The 27,044-nt window shown below is 41.8% G+C and overlaps 2 protein-coding genes across 5 annotated transcripts in view; both read right to left on the bottom strand.

The window, feature by feature from the left end:
- LOC129825295 (ras-related protein Rab-32-like) overlaps positions 1–22,058 on the bottom strand; it is a 48,591-nt gene extending 26,533 nt beyond the window's left edge. For all 3 annotated transcript variants that reach the window (XM_055885278.1, XM_055885276.1, XM_055885279.1), the window contains exons 1-2: positions 21,667–22,058; positions 755–1,032 (exon numbers count right to left, since the gene is read on the bottom strand). In XM_055885278.1, the coding sequence (XP_055741253.1) occupies positions 755–1,032; positions 21,667–21,880 (492 nt within the window). In that variant the 5' untranslated portion in view covers positions 21,881–22,058. The remainder of the gene's footprint in view (positions 1–754; positions 1,033–21,666) is intronic.
- Positions 22,059–22,402: 344 nt separating this feature from the next.
- Positions 22,403–27,044, bottom strand: part of LOC129825294 (metabotropic glutamate receptor 1-like) — a 44,454-nt gene continuing 39,812 nt past the window's right edge. Inside the window, exon 9 of one of the 2 annotated variants that reach the window (XM_055885274.1) lies at positions 22,403–25,864. In XM_055885274.1, the coding sequence (XP_055741249.1) occupies positions 25,027–25,864 (838 nt within the window). In that variant the 3' untranslated portion in view covers positions 22,403–25,026. The remainder of the gene's footprint in view (positions 25,865–27,044) is intronic. The other variant, XM_055885275.1, reaches the window with a different exon arrangement.

The raw sequence follows: 27,044 nt of genomic DNA, 5'->3' as shown, positions 1-27,044 counted from the left end.
GTTTTTACACTGCTACTACTCGCTGTGTATTATCTATAAATAGTCACTTTACAAATGACCTTAACTAACCTGCACATTGACTCGGTACCGGTAGCCCCTGTATATAGCCTCCTTATTGTTATGTCATTTTCTTGTTACTTTTATTATTTTTTTTACTTTAGTTTATTTAGTAAATATTTTCTATATTTATTTCTAAGGTAAGTGGTACCGGAGCATGTGACCAATAAGACTTTATTTGACAATCAGCTGAAACAACCTACATTTACCTTCCATTCAAGCTGATAAAAAAAGCCTAATGCACACACTATCTATAATAGTATTTGTAGTACTATCACTGTAGTTAATGCTTCCTGATTAGGGGAGATCTAATGGCAACAAAAGCACACTGTTATAGCAGAGGAGGCTAGTGAGGGGAGGACAGCTCATAATAATGTCTGGAATGGAGTGAATGTAATAGTATCAAACAAATGGAAAGCAGGTGTTTGATGTGTTTGAAACCATTCCATTCCAGCCATTACTATGAGCCTGTCCTCCCCATTTAAAGTACCACCAGCCACCACTGTGTTATAGTCTTATGGTGTAGGCATATTTATTTGTGTGTGTGTGTGTGTGTGTGTGTGTGTGTGTGTGTGTGTGTGTGTGTGTGTGTGTGTGTGTGTGTGTGTGTGGTGTGTGTGTGTGGTGTGTGTGCGTGTGTGCGTGTGTGTGTGTGTGTGTGCGTGTGTGTGTGCGTGTGTGTGCGTGCGTGTCTTACCTTGGCCGAGGTCTCGAACCAGCCCAAAAAGCCAGTCTCTTTACAGAAGTTGTCCATGAGGGAAGTGTTGTTGGAGGTCTCATTTTTCTGGTCACACTTATTGGCCAGCAGCACCGAGGGGATAGGGCTCCCATTGGCCAGCTTCACCTTGCTGTCCAAATCGTGTTTCCATTTGGACACGGCCTCAAACGTGGAGCCCCTCGTCACGTCAAACACCACGAATGCCCCCACCGCCTCCTTGTAGTACACCCGTGTCATGTTCCCAAATCGCTCCTGACCTGCATGGGGACAGGGAAGCAACACAATCAGTAACTCAATGGTACAGTACACAATTAAACCTAGTAGGCCTGCGTCAAAGTAACTAAGGAGATGGACTAGTTAGTAAACAAAAGGCTGTTGGGTCAAATGCTCAATGGGTTACAGAGGCAGAGATTATGTTACAGCCCATAAGAGGACATCAGAAAGGGGTCAAGGAAAAACAAGACATCTGAATGTACAAAACACAGGAGCAGGCCTATAGAGGGGTGGAAGCGACTGAGCCTTTGAGTGTTGCTAATGAGACAGCAAAGCAGGGTCTGTTCCTTCTGTACACACACAGATAGGCCTGTGACAGGACATTCCACAAGCCCCATTACCCAGCGCAGTGAGTACAGCACAACAATGACCACTTGTGAGATCGATTACTCCACTAAATCACTCACCACACTCCCATTTGAGACATTTAAAGGTGCCAGTTTGGGGAGAATTATCCCAGTTTACCAGGAATATGTACATGATTTAGACATGGATATAAAACTGAGTGAGGATTAGCCAGTGTTTCATCAGATGACAGAGGAAGTTAAGTCTGTCTCAGGTAAAATAAATGTGTTATCTTGAGGCTGCATTCAGAAGACAAACATATTTTATTCTCCTGCTCTAAAGTGCTGTGTGAGAGTAGTGTTTTGCCTTAATTTTGGTTCCCCTTCCCCACCAAATGACAAAAACGGATCTTGACCCACTTTTTCTAATCTGTCATGACTCTAATCCAAAGACTCAAGCCAAGGAAGAAATCTGCCTCCTCGATAATGAACCCATTCTCCCCAGTCTTACAGGGAAACATCTGGAATGATGCTTTACAAAGTGAAAGCAAGGGGAATTACCACCAGGATCCTGGGTGTCACTATCAATCTAAGCAAGGCACTACTCATAATACAGTCACAACGATGGCAAGACTATTATTCCATAGCCATATTATCAGTCTGTGTATTAGCTATTAATCTCAGAAAGGAGTGAAAATGCAAACACTGATAATGAATGGCCAAAAGCCTGCGGCATTGATTAACAATTTGCATGCATAGGATTTCGATCTGCAAGCTTTAGTTGAGTACAACCCACCCATGCTCCATGTCAATAATATGAGGATGATTCTCCTATCTAAATCATACCCTTCGGTTTCTCACTTCATTTCTATGTATACCTTAATTTGTAGTTTGTTCAGTTCTATTTGTGTCAGATGACAAGTACAATAAAATTGATATTATGCTTTCAAGCATTTCCTCTATTGTATATGTGTCAATTTGTTTGAGATATTGCAACAAAATTTACCCTAACAATTTTTGGTATTTCTCACAGAGTTCCATCAAATTACATTAATGAGCACTGGACAAAACCTTTAGAGCAAACAGATTTGAGGTGGAGCCCCATCTTCCACAAACTATTTCCAGGACAAGAATTTATAGAACCTTCAAGACTGCTGAAATCAATCAACCTGTGAGTGATTGTTCACTGAGGCATACCTCAATTAAAGGTGAATCTTTGGTCGGGGGATTAATGGGAACTTTACCTCTGCTTTACCTATTTGGGGTCCAGGATCACACCCATGCAGCAATTCTCTCTCTCTCTCTGATCCAGCCCTCTTCTACATGTTACGTCATTTGCAGATCATAAGGCTTCCTACAGTTGTGTCAGGCAGGTTGTGTGAGAGACTGACAGCCATATCAGGGGATGAAAGAGCTTCTGCACTCCACTGAACCCTGAACACTGCTGCCTGCCCCACTGCCTCACAGACACAGTCCAAAAAGAGAGGAATAAAGTGGAACACACAGAGCTGTGATCATCCTCCCATATCTGAGCTCTTGCGAATCCACACCTCTGCCGTCTCTCAGCAGAATACTTAGTCGGAATGGAACATACAAGACTTCAGATTGTTCTGGGGTGTTCTGTTCAAGCATCCCAGAATGTTCAGGAATCATTTTTAGAATGCTAGAAGGCTCTCAGTTCCATGTCCACATGTCTGTAGGGATGTTTACAACCATGTCCAAGTGTCTGTACGGATGTTTAAAACCATGTCCAAGTGTCTGTATGGATGTTTAAAACAATGTGGGCACAGATGTAGAGACAGGCAGAGAGAGAGGAGACAGACAGAGATTATCTATTCTAATGAGATCACTCTGGGTTCTTTACCCTTTCACTATGACAAAAGAGTCTCATTAGAACATGACAGAGCACCCATGTTATGTTATTGAAGAGATCTGGCAGGCTGCGATGCTAATATGGCAACAGCTCAGTTGGTTTTGATACATCTAACTGAGCCTGGTGAATGATTGTTTTATGGTCTAATTGCCAGTTCCACAAACAACAAACCAGTATGTACCAGCTCTGAGAGCAGGTGGCCAATGCCAAGATATTTAAGGGGTTGCATGACTCATGGTTACCTACTCACCTAATTCTAAAATTACCATCCAAGAAATAACTTTGTGTTGGAATGTGGACATCAAATTAGAAGGATAATGCCGTGGCAGTGTTTAAAATGGTTGCACTGTCTGAACACATGTAAGTTACAACAGAAATGGACATTGCTGCTGCTGCAGCACACAATCCAATTAAAGAGTGAGGAGTAGCTCACCTCACTGCACAGCACTAGTCTCCACTGCATCCAAGTTAAACACTGAATAAAGAGAGCTGTTTCAGGAACCGTGACAGCAGTTTCTCCCCCTGCAGTTTCACTTCTTTACAGGTACTTACCCAGCTACGTATGGAAACTGAGTGGCGTGTCGCAGTGCGGGTGTGATTGAGGGAGTCAATACACTGAGGGGCCTACAGGCCTGCTCAGTAATTGCTCATAATTGACGGTCTAAATTTAGTCGGTTTAACTCCAGGTGAATTCACTGGGGACACGGCACAGTGGGAAGGCGAGATGATGGATTGAAATAAAGGCTTTCATTTCCAGGCCTTTTGGTGTCCAGAGATCCAAGAGAAGAAGTCTTAGAAGAGGAATACAGAAATAAAAAACACAGAAAAAACATAACCTCACTTTATTAAACGTTTTCCGAGCATGTTTCTTGGGTATCACTTTATTTTAAAGGGTAACTAACACAGGTGTCAAGCCCTCAGATGTCCTTTATAAAAGAAATATACTTTTTTTGTAAAAAATTGATCGTTTCTCTGTAATACCACTAGCCACCTAGCCATTTTATGAAGTTGGCTTTAGCTTTCCCAGAGACTCCCAATGTAGCAACCTCATAACTAGCTACCAAGAAGCCATTTCAGGCTATCAATCAAGTTAGAGTAGCTAGCCTGTCTAACTATTTTATTCACACTAACTATGCTGGCAACGACTTTAGAAAAGAAAGCAATTACTAAATAAGACTCACATTCCTTTCAATCTTTTACCCAGATTCAGAGAAGCAGATTCAGTTAAAAATATATATATGTTACACACACACACACACACACACACACACACACACACACACACACACACACACACGTCAGGTGGATACAGACGGCTCAAGAGGTATGCTTAGATATGCAGAAAAATAAACATTTTTTTACATAGAATTAAGCACGATGATTATGTCTCTAGATTGCAGTAAAAATGTGTTTCAGGTGTTCGAAAAATGCTAAATTCCTACAACTTCCAGACCTAGCCCCTCATCGAACCACCCTCCAGCCATCCTCACATACTTTGCGCACCCTCAGATTTTTGGGGTGCATGACACCCCTGGTACCTAATAAACCATTTATAAACACATTTATAAATTGTGTTCACCATTTATTAATCATTACTCCCACATTTGTAAAATGTCAGTAAGCTAGTTAGTCACCCATGTATATGCAGGAATGTATCCCAATGACATGCCCATCCTTTTGTGAGAAATCACACTGTTTAATCAAAACATTTATAAAGTATAAAGCACTCACTTTAGATTAGGGACTGCAAAAATACTTAAATGATTAGTAAATTGTTTGTGGGAGTACTGATTAATAAACGGTGAATAAACCATTTATATAGGCCTTATAAATGGTTAATTAGGTACCCTTAAAATAAAGTGTTACCATTTATTGGCTTTTATTCGATAGGCTCCACACACACTTAAGGCTCAGGCTCAGTCCGAGCTCGAAGGAAGAAATACTTTTCAGTGTGAATGGAATAAACTTGTAGTTTGGGTAGTCAATAGAGTCAAATATTGACAGAAGTGCTCTAATACTTTCAAAATGTCAGCTATTTGTTGATGAGAGACGAGAGAGGATTGGTACATTGAGAAGCTTCTGAAGGCTACTCTCTTATTATTACCTATCCTGATGCCTAGTCACTTTACCCCACCAATACCTCATACCCCTGCACATTGATCTGGTACTGCTACACCTCATAACCCTGCACATTGATCTGGTACTGCTACACCTCATACCCCTGCACATTGATCTGGTACTGCTACACCTCATACCCCTGCACATTGATCTGGTACTGCTACACCTCATAACCCTGCACATTGATCTGGTACTGCTACACCTCATACCCCTGCACATTGATCTGGTACTGCTACACCTCATACCCCTGCACATTGATCTGGTACTGCTACACCTCATACCCCTGCACATTGATCTGGTACTGCTACACCTCATAACCCTGCACATTGATCTGGTACTGCTACACCTCATACCCCTGCACATTGATCTGGTACTGCTACACCTCATACCCCTGCACATTGATCTGGTACTGCTACACCCTGTATAGTCCCATTCTTGTGAATGCTTTTCCTCTGAGTTACTATTTTTTGTCCTCTGCATTATTGGGAAGAGCACGTTGTATTCGGCGCATGTGACAAAACATTTTGATTTGATTTAATGTGGTTTTCACTCCCAACCTCGAAATATATACATACTGTACATACCGAACTTTAGAAGTCTGTTTTCGCAAAAACATAACTTTCTAAGTTTGGTATGTATAGTATGTGAACCTGTTTCCAGGTTGTGAGTGACAACAAAGCAGTGAAACTCCTTTTCATTGTTCTTCCTCTTTTCACCACTGTGCAAAAGTCAATTAAGATGTTATGAAATGTTCCCTGCACATGGCCTTGTCTCTCTCTATTCACTGTAGTCAGACTACAGTGAGCTCTCTGCTACTTTTAAAGTTCTGATACATTTTATGAGCACCACCAAAACAGTGAATGGGAAAATGGATTGTCTGATTCGTCCCAGAAACTGATGGGTTTGACCAGAGCCAGAACACACGTAAGTAAAGCAACGTTTAGAAAATTCTGATACTCTGATTGGTTAGACGATTCAAATCGCTGATGACTGTTTTGTACAACGCCCCTCGTCAACACAAACGACTTCAATGATGGCAGATGCAGCGATAGATGGAGCAGTGGAAGAATTCAGTGTGTCCTCAGACAAACTTGAATAATAAAAAAAAAAAAAAAAAAAAAGAGTGATACAAATGTAAAAAGCATGTTTAACATCCTGCCAACATGCAGTTGCCATCCTGTTCAAAAAAAGACACTCCTGACTTTATATCGAAACTACAAAGTATACCAGTTATTAATTAAGGAAATTTGCCAGTCATTCTGTGTCTCATCATTATACATACACATGGTTAGCAGATGTTAATGCGAGTGTTGCGAAATGCTTGTGCTTCTAATTCCGACAATGCAGTAATAACCAATGAGTAATCTAACCTAACAATTCCACAACTAGTACCTTATACACACAAGTGTAAAGGGATAAAGAATATGTACATAAAGATATATGAATGAGTGATGGCACAGAACGGCATAGGCAAGATGCAGTAGATGGTATCGAGTACAGTATATACATATGAGATGAGTAATGTAGGGTATGTAAACATAAAAGTGCATAGTTTAAAGTGGCTAGTGATACATAAAGATGGCAAGATGCAGCAGATGATAGAGTACAGTATATGCATATACATTATATTAAGTGGCATTGTTTAAAGTGGCTAGTGAAACATTTATGATCAATTTCCATCAATTTCCATTATTAAAGTGAGCTGGAGTTGAGTCAGTATGTTGGCAGCAGCTACTCGATGTTAGTGGTGGCTGTTTAACAGTCTGATGGCCTTGAGATAGAAGCTGTTTTTCAGTCTCTCGGTCCCTGCTTTGATGCACCTGTACTGACCTCGCCTTCTGGATGATAGCGAGGTGAACAGGCAGTGGCTCGGGTGGTTGTTGTCCTTGATGATCTTTATGGCCTTCCTGTGACAACGGGTGGTGTAGGTGTCCTGGAGGGCAGGTAGTTTGCCCCCGGTGATGCGTTGTGCAGACCTCACTACCCTCTGGAGAGCCTTACGGTTGTGGGCGGAGCAGTTGCCGTACCAGGCGGTGATACAGCCCAACAGGATGCTCTCGATTGTGCATCTGTAGAAGTTTGTGAGTGCTTTTGGTGACAAGCTGAATTTCTTCAGCCTCCTGAGGTTGAAGAGGTGCTGCTGTGCCTTCTTCACAACGCTGTCTGTGTGGGTGGACCAATTCAGTTTGTCCCTGATGTGTACGCAGAGGAACTTAAAACTTACTACCCTCTCCACTACTGTCCCATCGATGTGGATAGGGGGGTGCTCCCTCTGCTGTTTCCTGAAGTCCACAATCATCTCCTTTGTTTTGTTGACGTTGAGTGTGAGGTTATTATCCTGACACCACACTCCGAGGGCCTTCACCTCCTCCCTGTAGGCCGTCTCATTGTTGTTGGTAATCAAGCCTACCACTGTAGTGTCGTCCGCAAACTTGATGATTGAGTTGGAGGCGTGCATGGCCACGCAGTCGTGGGTGAACAGGGAGTACAGGAGAGGGCTCAGAACGCACCCTTGTGGGGCCCCAGTGTTGAGGATCAGCGGGGTGGAGATGTTGTTACCTACCGTCACCACCTGGGGGCGGCCCGTCAGGAAGTCCAGTACCCAGTAGCACAGGGCGGGGTCGAGACCCAGGGTCTCGAGCTTGATGACGAGTTGAGGGTACTATGGTGTTAAATGCTGAGCTGTAGTCGATTAACAGCACTCTCACATAGGTATTCCTCTTGTCCAGATGGGTTAGGGCAGTGTGCAGTGTGGTTGCGATTGCATCGTCTGTGGACAAATTGGGGCGGTAAGCAAATTGGAGTGGGTCTAGGGTGTCAGGTAGGTGGAGGGGATATGGTCCTTGACTAGTCTCTCAAAGCACTTCATGATGACGGAAGTGAGTGCTACGGGGCGGTAGTCGTTTAGCTCAGTTACCTTAGCTTTCTTGGGAACAGGAACAATGGTGGCCCTCTTGAAGCATGTGGGAACAGCAGACTGGGATAAGGATTGATTGAATATGTCCGTAAACACACCAGCCAGCTGGTCTGCGCATGCTCTGAGGACACGGCTGGGGATGCCGTCTGGGCCTGCAGCATTGCGAGGGTTAACACGTTTAAATGTTTTATTCACGTCGGCTGCAGTGAAGGAGAGTCCGCAGGTTTTGGTAGCGGGCCGTGTCAGTGGCACTGTATTGTCCTCAAAGTGAGCAAAGAAGTTATTTAGTCTATCTGGGAGCAAGACATCCTGGTCCGCGACGGGGCTGGTTTTCTTTTTGTAATCGTGATTGACTGTAGACCCTGCCACATACCTCTTGTGTCTGAGCCGTTGAATTGCAACTCTACTTTGTCACTATACTGACGCTTAGCTTGTTTGATTGCCTTGCGGAGGGAATAGCTACACTGTTTGTATTCAGTCATGTTTCCGGTCACCTTGCCCTAGTTAAAAGCAGTGGTTCGCGCTTTCAGTTTTGCGCGAATGCTGCCATCAATCCACATTCTGGTTTGGGAATATTTTAATAGTTGTTGAGGGTACGACATCGCCGATGCATTTTCTAATGAACTCGCTCACCGAATCAGCGTATTCGTCAATGTTGTTGTTGGACGCAATGCGGAACATATCCCAATCCACGTGATCGAAGCAGTCTTGAAGCGTGGAATCAGATTGGTCGGACCAGCGTTGAACAGACCTGAGCGCGGGAGCTTCTTGTTTTAGTTTCTGTCTGTAGGCTGGAAGCAACAAAATGGAGTCGTGGTCAGCTTTTCCGAAAGGAGGGCGGGGGAGGGAGGGCCTTATATGCGTCGCGGATCCAGGGTTTTCCCAGCCCTGGTTGCGCAATCGATATGCTGATAGAATTTAGGGAGTCTTGTTTTCAGATTAGCCTTGTTAAAATCCCCAGCTACAATGAATGCAGCCTCAGGATATGTGGTTTCCAGTTTACATAGAGTCAAATAAAGTTTGTTCAGTGCCATCGATTTGTCTGCTTGGGGGGGAATATATACGGCTGTGATTATAATCGAAGAGAATTCCCTTGGTAGATAATGCGGTCGACATTTGATTATGAGGAATTCTAAATCAGGTGAGCAGATGTTACGAATGATGGAGGCCCTCAAATTCTTCCTCTCCAACCACAGAAGCCTTGTGTCTTCAAATTATATATATACAGTGTGTGTGTGTGTGTGTGTGTGTGTGTGTGTGTGTGTGTGTGTGTGTGTGTGTGTGTGTGTGTGTGTGTGTATATATATATATACATACACACACACACACAGTGGGGAGAAGAAGTATTTGATACACTGCCGATTTTGCAGGTTTTCCTACTTACAAAGCATGTAGAGGTCTGTAATTTTTATCATAGGTACACTTCAAGTGTGAGAGACAGAATCTAAAACAAAAATCCAGAAAATCACATTGTATGATTTTTAAGTAATTAATTAGCATTTTATTGCATGACATAAGTATATTGCGCAACTAATGCTCACTAAAAATTATTTTGTATTTGACAAATATTACTGAAAAAGGTTTGTATCTACACACTGAAGGTGTCATGCTGGCATGGAATCAACCTGGAGCTGACTTAATAACCTTCACTTTATTGAAAGCCATGGGAAATTGATTTCTTCAATGCAATCATAAAATGAGGTAAGAAGCTTAGGGGAAGACGATGTCAGAAGGAAATGTCACTTTTTTCCTTCAACACCTGGCTCAATATTCAGTGCCACTCAGATGGTGTGTTCGATATGTAACCGTTGCTATTCTGCTGGAGTAGCCCTCTAGCCTTGCTGACACAACCCATGTGACCACACAGCGAGGAAGAGCTGTGACTCACTGGTCTGGACAGAAGGCTGTTTGTTAACGAAATATTTGTGCAGAAATTGAGCGGACGCATTGATTGGTTATCTCAAACATTTTTTTTTTTCTCGGATTGAGACCTCTCGTTGCTTGGAATTGAAAATCCAACCGTTGTAATGGAAAGGGGCAGCGCTTGGAGGCTGTATGTGGCTGTGCCTGTGGGTGTTTGATTGAGAAAGACACAAAGGAGAACCATCATGTAAAACCACAACCCCCTTTCATTATCAATGCATCATGCTGACAACATCAAAACAGCCTTTCAAAACTCTGAAGTCAGGAGGACTTCTAGTTAAGTGCTAGCCAGACTAGTAGCCCCCACCTTCCCAGGGGGGGAAAAGAGTCAAAACGCTTCATAGAGATTGATTAAAGCGTTCAATAAATCCAACACACACAACATAGTGATGATTTTAGTTTGTGCTGAGGTGTTAGGCCATTAGAGGCAGGATGAGATTCAATGGTTAGACAATAGACGGCTTGCTATCTATCTATTATACTGCAACCTCCAAGGCAGTCTTGTAAATAGCTCTAATCCCCAATGGCATTACTTCGATGTAGGCAGCAATTCAACATTGTTAAGGTAGAACAGGATAACACTTAGGGTTGCAAAGGGTCGGAAACTTTCCGGTAAATTTTCCATGGGAATTTGAGCCCAGGAATTTGGGGAATTTTGCTTAAATTCATCAAACATTAGCTTATTACAGTGAACCTTTTTTGTGGGATACAGATAAGGCAATTCTAGGTCTTGTGGCATATTTTAGTTAAATTATCCCCAATTCGATGGAATTGCAACCCTGCATGCACAGTGTATTCTTCCATCACACCTACAGCTGATTCTCAAGATCTTGCACACTAATGAGATGCTATTGAACCCACAATACTACACTGTCTGAGCCAAGAACTACATGCTTTCTGGTAAATTCTGATTACAATACTGGGTAGGGTGAATATATTTTATATGACATACATTTTATTTTAGTAAATAGTAGCCTACAGCAAAGTGTGTTTAAATATTTTCTAACTTTACTAATTTTTCTAATCTTTACAGGAAAATGCCACGGGCACTATCTGATGTGTGGAGACGTCTCACTGCAGCTAATGTTGAAGTAAAAGCTGTGTACATTTGCAAATACTGTGCCAAATAATGTGAAGAATGCAACAAAGATGCAGAATCATCTGGCCAAGGCATCAAGTTCCCTCCGCCCTCACAACAAGCAACCTCTGACAAAAGTCCCTCTACTTCTATTGGAGGTGAAAATGATGAATAAGACACCTTATCGATAGAAACAGCTGATGGTCCTCCTGTAATCAGAAGTGTTTTTGACTCAATGGAGGAACATAGTCAGAGAAATGCTGATGAATGTCTTGCTAGAGTTGTGTATGCAACTGGTTCACCTCTGATGCTCACAGGCAATGTGTATTGGAAGAGATTTCTGAATGTTCTTCGCCCAGCATACACCCCTCCAACCAGACATGCTTTATCTACTCATTTGCTGGATGCAGAGTTCAAGTGAAAGTCAAGCAAATCATAGAGAAAGCAGACTGTATTGCAATCATCTCTGATGGGTGGTTGTATGTTCGTGGACAAGAAATAATTAACTACATCATCTCCACCCCTCAACCAGTATTCTACAAGAGCACAGACACAAGGGACAACAGACACACTGTTCTCTACATTGCAGATGAGCTGAAGGCAGTCATCAATGACCTTGGACCACAGAAGGTATTTGCACTGGTGACAGACAATGCTGCGAACATGAAGGCTGCTTGGTCTAAAGTGGAGGAGTCCTACCCTCACATCACACTCATTGGCTGTGCTGCTCATGCATTGAATCTGCTCCTCAAGGACATAATGGCACTGAAAACAATGGATACACTCTACAAGAGAGCCAAGGAAATGGTTAGGTATGTGAAAGGTCATCAAGTCATAGCAGCAATCTACCTCACCAAGCAAAGTGAGAAGAATAAGAGCACCACATTGAAGCTGCCCAGCAAGCTGCCCTGTGTTGTCCTCATGTTTGACAGTCTCCTGGAGGGGAAGGAGTCTCTCCAAAAAAATTGCCATATCACAGTCTGCCGATATGGACAGCCCCATCAAGAGGATCCTCCTGGATGATGTGTTTTGGGAGAGAGTGGTAAGCAGTCTGAAAATCATGAATACCTATAGCAGTAGCAATTGCACGGATTGAGGGAGACAATGCCATCCTGTCTGATGTTCAGACTCTGTTTGCAGACCTAAGAGAAGAAATCCGTACTACCCTGCCCACTTCAATGTTGCTCCAAGCAGAGGAAACTGCAGTTCTGAAATAAATCAAAAAGCGTGAAGACTTCTGCCTGAAGCCCATACATGCTGCAGCGTACATGTTGGACCCCAAGTATGCTGGCAAGAGCATCCTGTCTGGTGCAGAGATCAACAAGGCCTATGGTGTCATCACTACTGCGTCTCGCCACCTTGGCCTGGATGATTGCAAGGTTCTTGGCAGTCTGACGAAGTACACTTCCAAGCAAGGGCTTTGGGATGGAGATGCAATGTGGCAGTTGTGCCAACATATCTCATCAGCCACCTGGTGGAAGGGACTTTGTGGATCTGAGGCTCTTTCCCCTGTTGCCTCCATCATCCTCCAAATCCCACCAATATCAGCCGCCTCAGAGCGCAACTGGTTGTTTGGGAACACATACACCAAAACACGCAACAGGATGACCAATACAAAGGTTGACAAATTGGTGGAAATCTGGGCAAACTTGAGGCTTTTAGAGCCTGACAATGAGCCATCCTCATCAAGGTTGGACAGTGACAGTGAAGATGAGGCCTCAGAGTCTGATGTTCAACAGGTGGACATTGAGGAGGTCCAGGGAGAAGACATGGAAGCCTGAGAGGAAGACAACCAAAGCCTTAGTTTCTAGACTATCATTTTACCAATGTGTTGAAAATGTTTTTGGGAGATGTGATGCTTCCATATACCCTTTCTTTGGTTGTTCAGTGAAATCATCCCATGTAAAGAGTCAACTCTTTTAATTAATGTTAAATTTTTAACTAAATAGTTATTTCTATTGGAAGGATTTAATCATTTGCAATTTTCTACTTATGATAAGGTAAAAGGTTTATGTTTCTTTCCATATATGGTAAATATATATACTGCAAAAAGCATCTACATTTAAATGGTATTAATATTAATTTGCATATATTTCCGTTAATTCCCATATATTCCAGGTAATACCCATATATTCCCTTTAATTCACACGGAAAGTTTCCACTTCTGAATTTTCCCCAAAATTCCCCCTAATAACACTGTGAGCTTATGGGGAGAAATAGGAATCATGTGCTGTAAGAGAAATTCTGTGTGTAATGTTAACTTAATTAGCATTCAACGGGCAAAGGGTATGAGTGGCTCGCTGTGTAGGCTACATTAAAGCTGGAGACAGTAATGACAATAGTGAGTTAAGACAGGTCGGCCATTTTGCCATTTACTAATAAAACACACACACACACTATGTTTATCACTTGCTGAAGTGAAGGAATGAATGCCAAGTCAACATACAGCGAGGAGAGAATATCATTAAGGAATTCAAACTGAAACTGCATTGCTTGGGAAATACTTGGGGCGGCAGGGTAGCCTAGTGGTTAGAGCGTTGGGCTAGTAACCGAAAGGTTGCAAGTTCAAATCCCCGAGCTGACAAGGTACAAATCTGTCGTTCTGCCCCTGAACAAGGCAGTTAACCCACTGTTCCTAGGCCGTCATTGAAAATAAGAGTTTATTCTTAACTGACTTGCCTAGTTAAATAAAAAATAAAAAGGTAAAATGTAAGTCGCTCTGGATAAGAGCGTCAGCGAAATGACTTAAATGTAAATGTAAAATGTAAAATACTACGAGATGATGGATATTAATAAACTCAAGCAAAATAAAATATCATTCATTGCTTAAGATCCTATGAGACCATTCTCATAAAACTTACACAATGTTAATTCCTAGCATCAATGTCAGTAATTTAATATATTTTATAGCGGAAATGACAGCGTTTTAACATATTTGCAGATATGAAACAAACAGATATTCATAATATTAGTAAAAAACATAAAATTCCCAGTTTATGCTTCAAAAACAACTTTATAAAAATAGGTTATATTTAGCTCAAAATTCCATGACGTACACTAAGGCATTGTTGGCAGAATAGATGGATGTAGTTCAATGCATGATTAATATAATTCACCAATACATTTCTTGATAGTCCAAAAAATATTACTATCAGGTTGCAAATCACAGCTGACCTGGTACACTTTTTGCTACCTCCACCCATTCAGGATGATGCACTGTTTCAGTTTTAATGACTCAATATTCAGAATAAAAACTGACAACTGTAACTAAGGCTGGGAATGTCAATACAATCAAACTAGCAAGGGCAAGGATCACAAGTCAGTCACAACATGGGTAATAGTCTAGTGCACGTGTCAAACACAAGGCGTGACACATTTCTATCCGGCCCGCACAATGATTTGGGTTGTCAATTCATTTTGGCCCCCTACCATAAAGCCAGCGTTGCACTACAGTCACAGCAAGCACTGCCAACATGCTGCACACCAACGGCAGTGTGTTGCCACACGCACAAACAACCCTTCTCCCAGAGCCACAAACACATGAGCAAGCCAGTGCACTGTATCATATCATCACGAATAGCACTGACCGAAAGTTCTACCGAACCGACAGTTTAAACATGCTGTAGGCTAAACGTCCATGCCAAGTTTCGTGTTCCAACAGCTCATTGCTGTAGCCTACAGAAAATGCAATAAAATCTAATTGTATGTCACATGTGCCAAATATAACAGGTGTAGCTAGACCTTACCGTGAAGTTCTTACCTACAAGCCCAACAATGCAGTTCAAGAAACAGAGTTAAGAAAATATTTACTAAATAAACTAAAAGTAGAAAATAAAATAAAAACACAAAATAACGAGGCTATATACAAGGGGTACCGAACCGAGTCAATGTGCAAAGGTACAGGTTGTAAATATGACATCAGTTTTTTTATTTATAAATTAAAACCAGTTCTTGCTTTGTCATCATGGGGTATTGTGTGTAGATTGAAAAAAACAATTTACTCAATTTTAGAATAAGGCTATAACGTAACAAAATGAGGGAAAAAAAATCAAGGAATCTGAATAATTTCTGAATGCATTGTAAATTACTACTAAAGGACAATAGGACACACAAGCCAGTATAAATTAGTCAAAGGTTTATGAAATTACAGCCTGATGTGGTGAATTCAACTTCAATTGTGATGCTTTCATGTGTCCCGTTTACAGCGCGAAGTAGAGGGAAAGTGTACATACCACAGTCCTAGCTAGGCTACTAAAATGTTGCAGTCTGGCTTCGGTTTGCTTGACAATTAATAACAACAAAAAAACTAAACCTGCATCAAAACACCATGCAAAGGAGAAATATGTAGGCCTATTACAGCGACAACTGAGCGGTAGCCTAGGCTGGCTACTCAACTACAGTACAAGACATCGAGTCCACCATACAGCAATGCTGTAGCCTAGTGGTTAGAGCGTTGGGCCAGTAACCGAAAGGTTGTTGGATCAAATCCACAAGCTGACAAGGTAAAAATCTGTTGTTCTACCCCTGAACAAGGCAGTTAACCCACTGATCATTGTAAATAAGAATTTGTTCTTAACCGACTTGCCTAGTTAAATAATTAATTAACTAGGCAAGCAAAAATTATTTTATATAATTATTTAGCAAGCTAAAAACACAGAGCCTAACATTAGCTAACTAGCTGCTAGGATGATGTCATGTCATTGGATTGTTGAGTGACCAACTTTTCCCCCTCAGATCATTTTTTTGGGAGCAACAGTTGAAGTCGGAAGTTTACATAAACTTAGGTTAGAGTCAATTAAACTTGTTTTTCAACCACTCCACAAATTTCTTGTTTACAAACTATAGTTTTGGCAAGTCGGTTAGGACATCTACTTTGTGCATGACAAGTAATTTTTCCAACAATTGCTTACAGAGAGATTATTTCACTTATAACTCACTGTATAACAATTCCAGTGGGTCAAAAGATTACATACACTAAATTGACTGTGCCTTTAAACAGCTTGGAAAATTCCTGAAAATGATGTCATGACTTTAGAAGCTTCTGATAGGCTAACTGACATCATTTGAGTCAATTGGAGGTGTACCTGTGGATGTATTTCAAGGCCTACCTTCAAACTCAGTGCCTTTTTCCTTGACATCATGGGAAAATCCAAATAAATCAGCCAAGACCTCAGAAAAAAATTGTAGACCTCCACAAGTCTAGTTCATCCTTGGGAGCAATTTTGAAATGCCTGAAGGTACCATGCTCATCTGTACAAACAATAATACACAAGTATAAACACCATGGGACGACGTAGCCGTCAAACCGCTCAGGAAGGAGACGCATTCTGATGAAACAAAAATACAACTGTTTGGCCATAATTGCCATCGTTATGTTTGGAGGAAAAAGGGGGAGGCTTGCAAGTCGAAGAACACCATTCCAACCGTGAAGCACGCGGGTGGCAGCATCATGTTGTGGGAGTGCTTTGCTGCAGGAGGGCTGGTGCACTTCACAAAATAGATGGCATCATGAGGGAGGACAATTATGTGGATATATTGAAGCAACATCTCAAGACATCAGTCTGGAAGTTAAAGCTTGGTCACAAATGGGTCTTCCAAATAGACAATGACCCCAAGCATACTTCCAAAGTTGTGGCAAAATGGCTTAAGGACAACAAAGTCAAGGTATTGGATTGGCCATCACAAAGCCCTGACCTCAATCCTATAGAACATTTGTGGGCAGAACTGAAAAACCGTGTGCGAGCAATAAGGCCTACGAACCTGACTCAGTTACACCAGCTCTGTCAGGGGGAATGGGCCAAAATTCACCCAACTTATTGTGGGAAGCTTGTGGAAGGCCATCACCAGCGCTTCTGCTTCTGGGTGAGCATTTACTTGTTGGCTTATGGCCCTATGCAGCTCATTGAGTGCAGTCTTAGTGCCAGCATCAGTTTGTGGTGGTAAATAGACAGCAAAAAAATATATAGATGAAAACACTTTTGGTAAATAATATGGTCTATGAGGTATTCTAACTCAGATGAGCAGAACCCTGATACTTCCTTAATATTAGAGATGGCGCGCCAACTGTTAACAAAGAGACGCACACCTTTCCCCTTGAGCTTACCCGACACTGATGTTCTGTCCTGACGATGCATAGAAAAAGCACCTAGATGTTTATTATCCATGTCCTTGTTCAGCCACGACTCCAAGAAACCTAGTATATTACAGTACTTCAGGTCCTGTTAAGAGAATGGCGGCCACGCTGAGGAAACAACATTGGTGAGTGCATAAACCGCCTCTACCCTCAGTTCTATTGGTGAACGTACAATCACTGGAGAACAAACTGGACGAGCTCCGTTCGAGATTATCCTATTAAAACGTATTTTTTTTTAGTCTACGGGATTAGGGCCTGGTCCGGGATGAGCAGTATGAAGTGCGCCTCCGCCTCGTTGAAGTAGAAATCTTCATCCAAATCAAGATTAGTGATTGCTGTTCTGATGTCCAGAAGCTCTTTCGGTCATGATGGAAACATTATGTCCCCCAAAAAATTTGATTAGCGCAAAAAAACACAAAACAGCAGAGTTGGTCAGGAGCCCATAAAATGGCTGCTTTCCATTACAGACCCTTTCTAGTTGTTTGGAGGCTCGGGGCTGTGAACCAACCCCCACAGAATTATATTCAAATGCCAGCCAAACATTTCTCTGGCGGAGATACTGTACATATGGTGGTTATTACGAGACAGCTAGGGCCAATAGGAAGTTGCTACATGCAGAGTGAGTTGCATAGGAGAAGCTGTAAAACAAAGACCATAACTAAACCACATGACTCACAGTCACATTCCACTATGGAGCATGCAAACCTAAGCATTACTCTCTACAGTCATTAAGACTATGAACATTGCCACATAATCCAATACTGGTAATACCCTTGTTGGACAATTGCCCCTCCCTCCCTTTCACCCATTCTGCTTTTCCTTCCTCACCTCCCCCCTTTAGTGAACCAGTGAGGTGCCCTTCTCAGGATGTCTAAATCCTTGGCACAAGGTGCTGGCTTATTTACTTCACCACCATCACCTCATGGTTGTAATTATCCTGTCCACAAGATCAGACAAGCCCAGAGAAGGGGCAGCTATTCTGGGCCACAGGGGCGGGCGAGGCCCTGGCTTCACGCTGACTTCCAACGTACATCCATCTTCCACTAGGCCCTGATTACCATCATTCCATCCCAGATTGTAATCATTATGGGAGAGTAAAGACGATGTTGGTTTGACTTTGGTTGGTCCTTATCGTTGCCATGAGGACAAGCCCACCCCTTTTTTCTGCACAATTAAAAGGCTTAACGACTGTTCTTAATGACACAGTTAACCCACTGTTCCCAGGCCATCATTGTAAATAAGAATTTGTTCTTAACTGACTTGCCTAGTTAAATAAAGGTAAAAAAAAAAAAAAACTCTCACTTTCTCTCCCTCATTCCTTCTCTTCTCTGACTCATTGTCATCCTCAATGTCTCCAGAGTAGGCCTTGGTGTATAGGTGTGTATATGTCTGTGTGCGGGAGGGTGTGTATAATGTATATAATTGTGTATGTGTGTGTGATCCCCCTCAGAGCTCATCCGATGTGATATCTGTGGGTGTGAGTTTGTTCTCTCTCACAGCTTGTCTCTAGCAATGATACAATCAGTAAATATGAATGAGGAAGTGTGTGTGTTTTGTGACAGGCCACCTTTCCCGGTACGTGCTAACACCCATGTCGGTGTGTATCTGCACGTTGTCCTACTCTCTCTCTGTGTCACCTCATTGTCTTACATCAGATAGCACATCTATTCTGCCTGCACTGTCTCGTATCTCGCAAAGGGTAATGGGATAGACAAAAAGTAGTCTGGCGACAATGGGCTGCCATAACATTAGAAAATATTACCTAGGTGACATCGTCTGCTGAACCCGATTTCTGCCTCAAAACTGTTTGAATGTATCTATGTTAAAACAATAAAAATGTCAATTATTATGTTTTTTGGGTGAGAAAGTGTCACCCCATTTTACATCTAGCTAAGGATTCAAATAGCAGTATTTCTGAAGTTTGACTATGGGTGCGGAAGTTAGCATAAACATGTCTAACAGCTGAGCCAGTCACTGAAATCATCTTTAACTGAAATGCTGCTACTGACCAACTAGCTACCTACTTAGTGCTGTACACACAATGTTGAATCTTCCAACAAAAGCTAACTAGCAAGCTACTGTACCTAGTAGTGCTAATGCTTACATTATTAGTGGTTTTCATGAAGCAGATGATCTTCTGCCACGAGGCATTACAGTAGCCTCCCGAGTCAACTGCTGTGCTCAGCTGACCCAACGATACGATCGTGGAGAAACATGCTGATCTACGGACTGATTTCTGAGAACTGCCCGTGCCTCTTAATTGTGCATGGGCTGCACGTCTACAACTTCAGGGTAATTTAAACAGGCTAAGCAAGCTTTTTATGTCAGTGAAGGAAGAGCTACCTAGCTATCTATGTCAGTAAGCTAGCTAGCTACAACAGTTAGCTACACAGCTGATCAAGCCACTGCACTGGCGACCAACGTCCCTGCACAGAATTTGTGCAGGAGATAGCCACTAGTTCGTTTTTATTTTCTCACAATTGCAAACTATTAAATCACATCATTTAGCAAGCTAGTTATTCTGCCTATTTCAAACGAGCGCAGTGATATCAACAATGTGGAACGATGTTTGCAATTTTTTAATGGTGGATGCTCAATATTTGAATGTCAGTTCAAAGTCTTAGAAGAAAGATCAGTTGAGGGACCAGCGTCACGGAGGAGTGACGCCATCTGATTTGAGACAATGGTGTCACCTATCAGAGCTAGTGACAGACGATGGTTGTCGTGACGACCTGTCTCATAGCGCTGCCAGTGTGTGATGAGATCAGAAAGACTGTTGAAGGCTGTTTTATTGTGAAGACTGTGTCCGGTCTGTCTCTGTCCATGTCAGTCTGCCACCCTACATGTCAGACTTGTCTTCTCAGAGTGGTTTTCCCTAGTCCTCTATCTAGTTTCAAATTCAGCCTCATTCATAGTAAATTTAACATCTGTCACAACAGAATTCACAAATTCAAATCATGACAGTTATAGACTACAGTGCATGTCCTGATCCCAATCCCACAACCTCATGATTGGCTATAAAACCAATAGATCACTCTCCCGTTATCTCTCTCTCACACACCCCTTTTTAAGACTGAATCACAGAGCTTTTACTCCTGGCCTGACCGTGACTGCTGGCTAATGATTAACTTGTAGCCTCTCTCTCAGCTGCTAGGTGTATAACAGAGTCAGCTGTGCCCATATGGCTGCCTGTATTCCTGCCTGGCCTAATAAATGACTCACATGTGACGCATAGTGGAAGCCAATACTAAATGTATCCATTCATTGAGAGTCCTGTTGGCAGATTGCATTATCGTAAGTTCGGAAGAGTCTTTGTATCTGGGACTGGGGGGGGAGAAATATGTGAGAAGAAATATAATTACATATAGGATCATGTGAGCTGTGTATTGGTCATGGTAGGAGGCTGAGGTTGGCCTTTAAGTCAAACTAATTGATTTATTGTGGTGATGATGGATGATGATTTCTTCCCATGAATCCCTGACCGAATGCCCCCCACTAGAAGTAAGGCCTCATATGGCAGTGAAGTGCCTTGAGGTCATAGAACCAAAACCCATTGTAAATGTTTGCAGAGTCACAACTCAAAAGTGTAATGAGGATCTTTTTAAACACAGTGTAAACAGTTTCAACTGGCCTGTGGCAATCTGCCTCCCAATCTAATTTTATAATCTTAATTCTAAGATCCTGAATGGAGGACTTGTCATGAGGTTTCCAAAATGGGTTTTCATAAGGTTGACAAAAGAAGAATGGAGGGTTAGAGAGACTGGAAAGAGAACAGAGAAAATGTGCTGGCATGCATGACTGAGTTTGGAAAACACCCCACAGACTAGATTGTAGGCTATTCTTAAGTTTCTCTCTCACTCTGTATGTGGACTGGGCCAACTGAAACTTATTCAACCTGTAGAAATATGATGCCAATTGGCAAAGGTTGGATTCCTCTCTCCTACTGGGTGGGCACTCAGGCGATCAGCCCATGACCTACATTGCGTTGTCAATTATATGCGCTAACCTGATCATCATACCACGGGGGGAACAAAACAGACCAGTCTATACAGGAATTTTAAATTCAATCGGAATGTTCTCCTACGTACTTAGGTAAAAAGTTAAACAAATACACGTATTGCGATTGTGCGAACATCGTGATTTCACAAGCGCCTGTGATTTACAAAACTTCCCCTTTAGAAGTGCGCAGTCACTGCACTCAATCACTTTTCAGTGCATAACATTTAATTCTAAAATGTTTGTAACATAATCTAAAAAATATTGATGAATGAAAATGTGCATCCATGTCCTACCTGCGATATCCCATAGTTGTAACCGCACCAACGTTTTGCTGTCCCAGTTGATCACTTTGAGTGCAAAATCTACCCCAATAGTCGCTCTGTAGTGTTGGGAGAATAGCTGGTGGACATATCGTTTGATGATGCTGGTTTTCCCCACACCTAACTCCCCGATGACTAGGACTTTGAACAAGTATTCCTTACACTCCGATACCGAGCCGCCTGCCATGGTGTAAACTCTGAGTGACAGTGACAACTTTCTCAAACTCAACAACTTCCTTTTTTTCTCACTAGATGAGGAAAATATGAAACTGTCCTCTCTGTTTCTGTGTTGTTTGGAAATATGGTAACTACAATGGAAAGCGCTCTACTTCCCTCCTCCTAGTTGCTCAAAACCACCTGATAAGTCATAGGACCCGGAAATGTTTATTTTCGGTTCAACTTTTTTTTCTCTACTCCAGTGTTTACATGGTAACCATGGCGAGTCTGACAGAGAGACGCACTTTCACTTTTATTTTTATTTTGTGCGGCTCTGCTCATGCTGATTCCTCAAACGCACTAATTGCTCGTAATATATGATGTTTTCTGTTCATGCACATTTGACCTGTAATCAAAACGTCCAAACAAATGGTAGGGACCTATTTGTACCAAATGCATTATAAAGTGCATCGGGACTGCCATTTAACTGGTGAAAAAATGCACCGATTAACCCAAATTAAAGCACAATGAAATCATGCAATCAACAGTCATCTTACTATAAAATATTTTTATTTTACAGCATTGTTCACCTTGCCAAAAACATGTAGGCCTATCTCATTCAAGCTGAGACTGTGTAAAACGTGATCTTTCTGTTACTTTACATTTAAGAAATGTTAAAATCTTCAATCAACTTACACTAATAGACTAAATATAACATTTTGTAATAACAATTACAATACTATAGTACTATACATACTGTATATTCATGTTTATATACTTTGGATTTTCATTCTTACAGATAAAGTACTAATAAACTTATGATCAAGTAAACCAACTGCAATTTTATAGTACAAGATCTAAGCGAGATTGAAGCGTGTATAATCTTACCACAAGAAGCAACTAACTACCCATTGGTAAGCTTTACATCTTAATATTTCCAAGTGGATACAGTTGACTTGTAAAGTTTATCTGAAAAGTTACCCAGAATCAATGTCAACACACAGCTCTTTCACAAGCATCTGTAAGACAAGTTTTAAAATGTATAAATAGTTTAACATTCTAAATATATAAACATTTACTGATATTACAAACATACCATCCGTGTGAAAAAAACGAGAGATGGCTCAACAGTATTACAAACTTTGAAAACATACACAAGTAGATTCCCATTACAATGACACAGCGACCTCAGAAAGAAAAAAAAAATCATCACACACACAGTATAGGGTGTCCAATCAGAAACGCATATTTTGACCAATGGGTGAAATGTGTTAATTGTGTAGATAATCCTCAAAGAAAACCAATGGTCCAAACCTCATATCTCTATCATAATCTGTTCAAATGTTATTGTAGTATTTACCCTTATAGGATGGCCAGAATTAGGGTGACTAAATCAATGGAGGCTAGAGAAAAAAGTGGTACAAAAATCAGGAAATGTACATTGTGTCAGATAGGCTGGATTATGTGCAAGAATTAAGGCTATGGTTACCTGACAGGTTCACTTTCCTGTTGAACTCGTCATTTTTCTTCTCGAATCTGCAGGGCTTTAAAAAAATATAGAGGTAAGATGGATATCGATTTTGAGACATGTCATGTAGTATTTTCATATTTTAGTATACGCTTTACATATTCATTCAAAATTCCTGTAATTTTTTAAGTTTGTTACCAAAACATGCTTATCTCTGTGAAATGTCAATGAAGCACATACCAAGCTTTTTATTTTCAATGCCCTTTACGTTTAATTCAGCTCGTCATGCATATTTTGCTTTTTGCGACCCGCGTAAACAACTTTGAAGACGACGACCACAAAATGTTAAATCCTCAAAAGTTGTTAGGAGAAACTTGCAACGTTACTGTATGTCAACGGAGCTCTGTGCTTATTATCGAATGTTTTAGGTTAAGAAATCCGGCTTTTTGGTAATAATGTTAATGATATGTTAGAGACAGACCCCACTGAATTATTCAGAACATGAAGAATAATATTTGTCTTGGTAAAATGTATTTTTTAACATAACGAAGTTAAATTTCATTGCCAAAACATGTTTTCAAACACTGTGGGCAATGTGGGTGGACACCCTACACAGTATGGTAAACAGAACCATATCTTCGTAGCGTTCTGTGTGAACCTAACATGTCTCAGGATTTCATAGAATATGTTTAAACCTGTATCATAACATTACTGTCGCCTACAATCAAACCCACCATATAATGTAGAATACTGTACACAATCTCAGAATCTCCTGAAGATGCCTTATCACCAGTCTCTGCAAAGTGCGATCAAAGAGCTATACAGTAAACATTAATGCAGAGAACTGGAAAACTACTTTCATTGGCACAATAACAAAACATGTTGCAAAGTATCTCACAGCGCAAATACTCCATCTCCAACTAAAGTATACTATGTTACAGTACCTTTGGGCCCTGTATGCAATGTCAGAGACACATAATACTGCATGAAAACATCAGTCTTATATAAAATACTGTAGCATATCCTGCGGTTCATAAAGAAAGTTTATTTCCTATCAGAGAGCAAATGTTTGAGCTGCAATGAGGTCAGTAGTAAAAGTACTGGTAAGCTGAGGTGAATGCTTCTTATTGACGACTAAGTCTATGAAAAAGGCAAAGAGTCTTGAAACAGCTGCGTCTGCTACACATAATATTATGAACTGCACAGGTACAGTATTGGACCAAACAGGCAGTGCATTCTGTGATCTGTAGTCTTTAGCCGGCTTTGTCCCTGTATCTCACTGAAATCATAGAAGTCCCAAGCACCTTATACACAGCAATAGGGCTTCCCTCCATTTGTCTCATAGGATATGTTAAATGCACAACAATAGCAAAACCAAACCATATAGCTACAGCCATCATTGTGATTGCCAATCCATTTGGCTCAAGAACCAAGTAGTTTGGGCACTGTTCCCAGTCTCAAAGTTTGCTGAAAGGCTGGTGGGGACTCACAGCCCTTCAAAACATGATTGCTACTATTCCATTTATTTATTTATTTCTCTCACTTAGACTCCCCCTTGATGTAAAAAGTATTGTATAATCCAAGCAAGCGAATGACAGAGCAAATGGAGAAATGTATAAATAAATAAATAATAAAATTGTTGATGTTACCTCTTAGTAACATGGTGTCTCTGTGTGTGAGTCTGTGTGTGTGTCAGTGCCTGGTAGCTCTCACAGTGTCGAGGAGCTCTGTCTGAAGTCCTGGAGGATGACGGAGGAGTAAACAGAGCTCGGGGGGCTGCTGAAGACCAACTCAGAGACAGGGGAGCCGGGAACCGACCCGGCAGAACACACTGAGTCCCTGAAGGGGGAGGGGGGAGTCAAAGCCAAGGAGTCTTCCAGAGTCAGCTTACTCTGAGCCAGCTCCTCCTTCTCATCGTCCTCTTCCTCCTCCTCTGTGTAGCTGTGTAGGAGGTCCAGTGCCTCCCCCTCAGCACCCTCCAGGGAGGAGATGAGGTCCTCCTCTCCAAAAGAAGCCATCCCTTGCAGGGGATGAGAAAGCTGAGAGAAGGTGAAGCTTTGGGGTTGGTTGGTGGAGCTGGCCTGAATGCCGGAGGCACCCTTTGTGTCATTAAATCCAGGGACATTGGAGCCGTGCGTGTCCACCATCGCCCCCTGCAAATGCTCAGTGGTACAGTCCGTTAAGTGAGAATAAGAGGGTGGCTCCTCCGACTCCTGCCCGTGGAGCATTCCATAGTGGGAGTGGGAGGGAGTACAGAGAGGGCGTGCTTCCCCCCCCCCGTCCTCCTCCTCCGCCAGGTTGTACAGAGCCTTGGTGCCGGGGTGGGGATGGGGGAGGTGGGGGTCTGTGCCAGGGCCATGGTGGTGGTTGTGGGGGTCGCAGCTGTGGGGGTCGACGGTGGCGTTAGTTAGGGGCCTGATGACCGCCGTCTGATTCGAGCCGGCTTCCTGTTTCCTCACATGCACAGACAGTCTGTGCCACACATTCCCCCCCCTCTGAGGGTGTCTTGCACCTGGTTCAGACCATGACACAGACTTGCCATTAGAACTATGAACGAGATAAAGACTGCAGTTACTAACTGAGACAACCCGGGGGAAGGGTTAGACAACAACAACAACAACAACATAGCACAATAGAACATAGCAGCAGCATTTCAACATTTCTCTATGCATGTTAAAATACTGTAAAGACTTTTTAACGACATTAATAAGCAACAATGCTGTGGGTCATTCATTCATTCTAAGAGCCAATGCTTTTAATAATCATTCTGCGCACTTAACTAAATACTTATTGATTCATCATTTCATAATGTTCTGTTTGAACAGAATTATGAACCCTAGATGGCTGAATTCAAAGTATTTTGAGCCATCCACCAAATGTAGACCTGTCTATCTACAGTAAGTGCTTATCAAGTTGAGATGGGCAACATGCACTTGCAAAATGTGGTGCCTGTACTGTCTGACACAAAGTAATGACACAAGGTTTTAGTGCTGTGCATAGGTTAGATTTGTCTCTCTTATGTGATTAGTGAGGGAGACAGAGAGGCATTCATGCTTCGACACTGGGATAAATGTGAGGGCAATTCAGGATAAACCTAAAGCACCTAAACCAGGGGTGTGCACATCTTCTTCCCTTGAAGGCTGCAGTGTCTACTGGATGTCATTCATACCTTGTAATCACCAACCAGTCTGGAGCTATAAAGAAAGATTAGTAGACCCTCCTACTAACCACTGATACCTTATTTTCCGAAGACACTGCAGCCCTCAAGGATAGGAGTTTGCCACGCCCTGTGTCTAAACATTAGCCTGTCAGAGTCAACCTCTGTCCGTTGGAAGAGTTTGAGAGGAGCATATTAGAGCAATGGTGAGAGACAACACTCAAAGACAACATTCTCTCATCTTCCGTCTCAATCCTTACTGTCAGTGTCTTTGTGGAACGCCTATTAGGAATCTACTTTAAATCTATACAATCTATTCTTTAATCATCACACATAAAGTATACGCTACCATTATTTAGTGCTAATCTTGCAATCGGACTTTGAAGATACGCCCAGTTCTGAGTTAAATCAACATATATTACCTAAAGATGACATATGTTAATATCTATCACATTCTGTTTATAATTGGCTAATCTACCAAAAAAATGTATAGTCAAACACTCATTATATGTCATCATATTTGGGCAGAAAACTGTGGAATGAAAGAGTAGGGTCTACAAAAAATTGTTA

This window comes from Salvelinus fontinalis, chromosome 27 (assembly GCF_029448725.1).
Source record: "Salvelinus fontinalis isolate EN_2023a chromosome 27, ASM2944872v1, whole genome shotgun sequence".
In the NCBI taxonomy this organism is placed as follows: domain Eukaryota; kingdom Metazoa; phylum Chordata; class Actinopteri; order Salmoniformes; family Salmonidae; genus Salvelinus; species Salvelinus fontinalis.
This window is presented reverse-complemented; position numbering and strand designations above follow the sequence as displayed.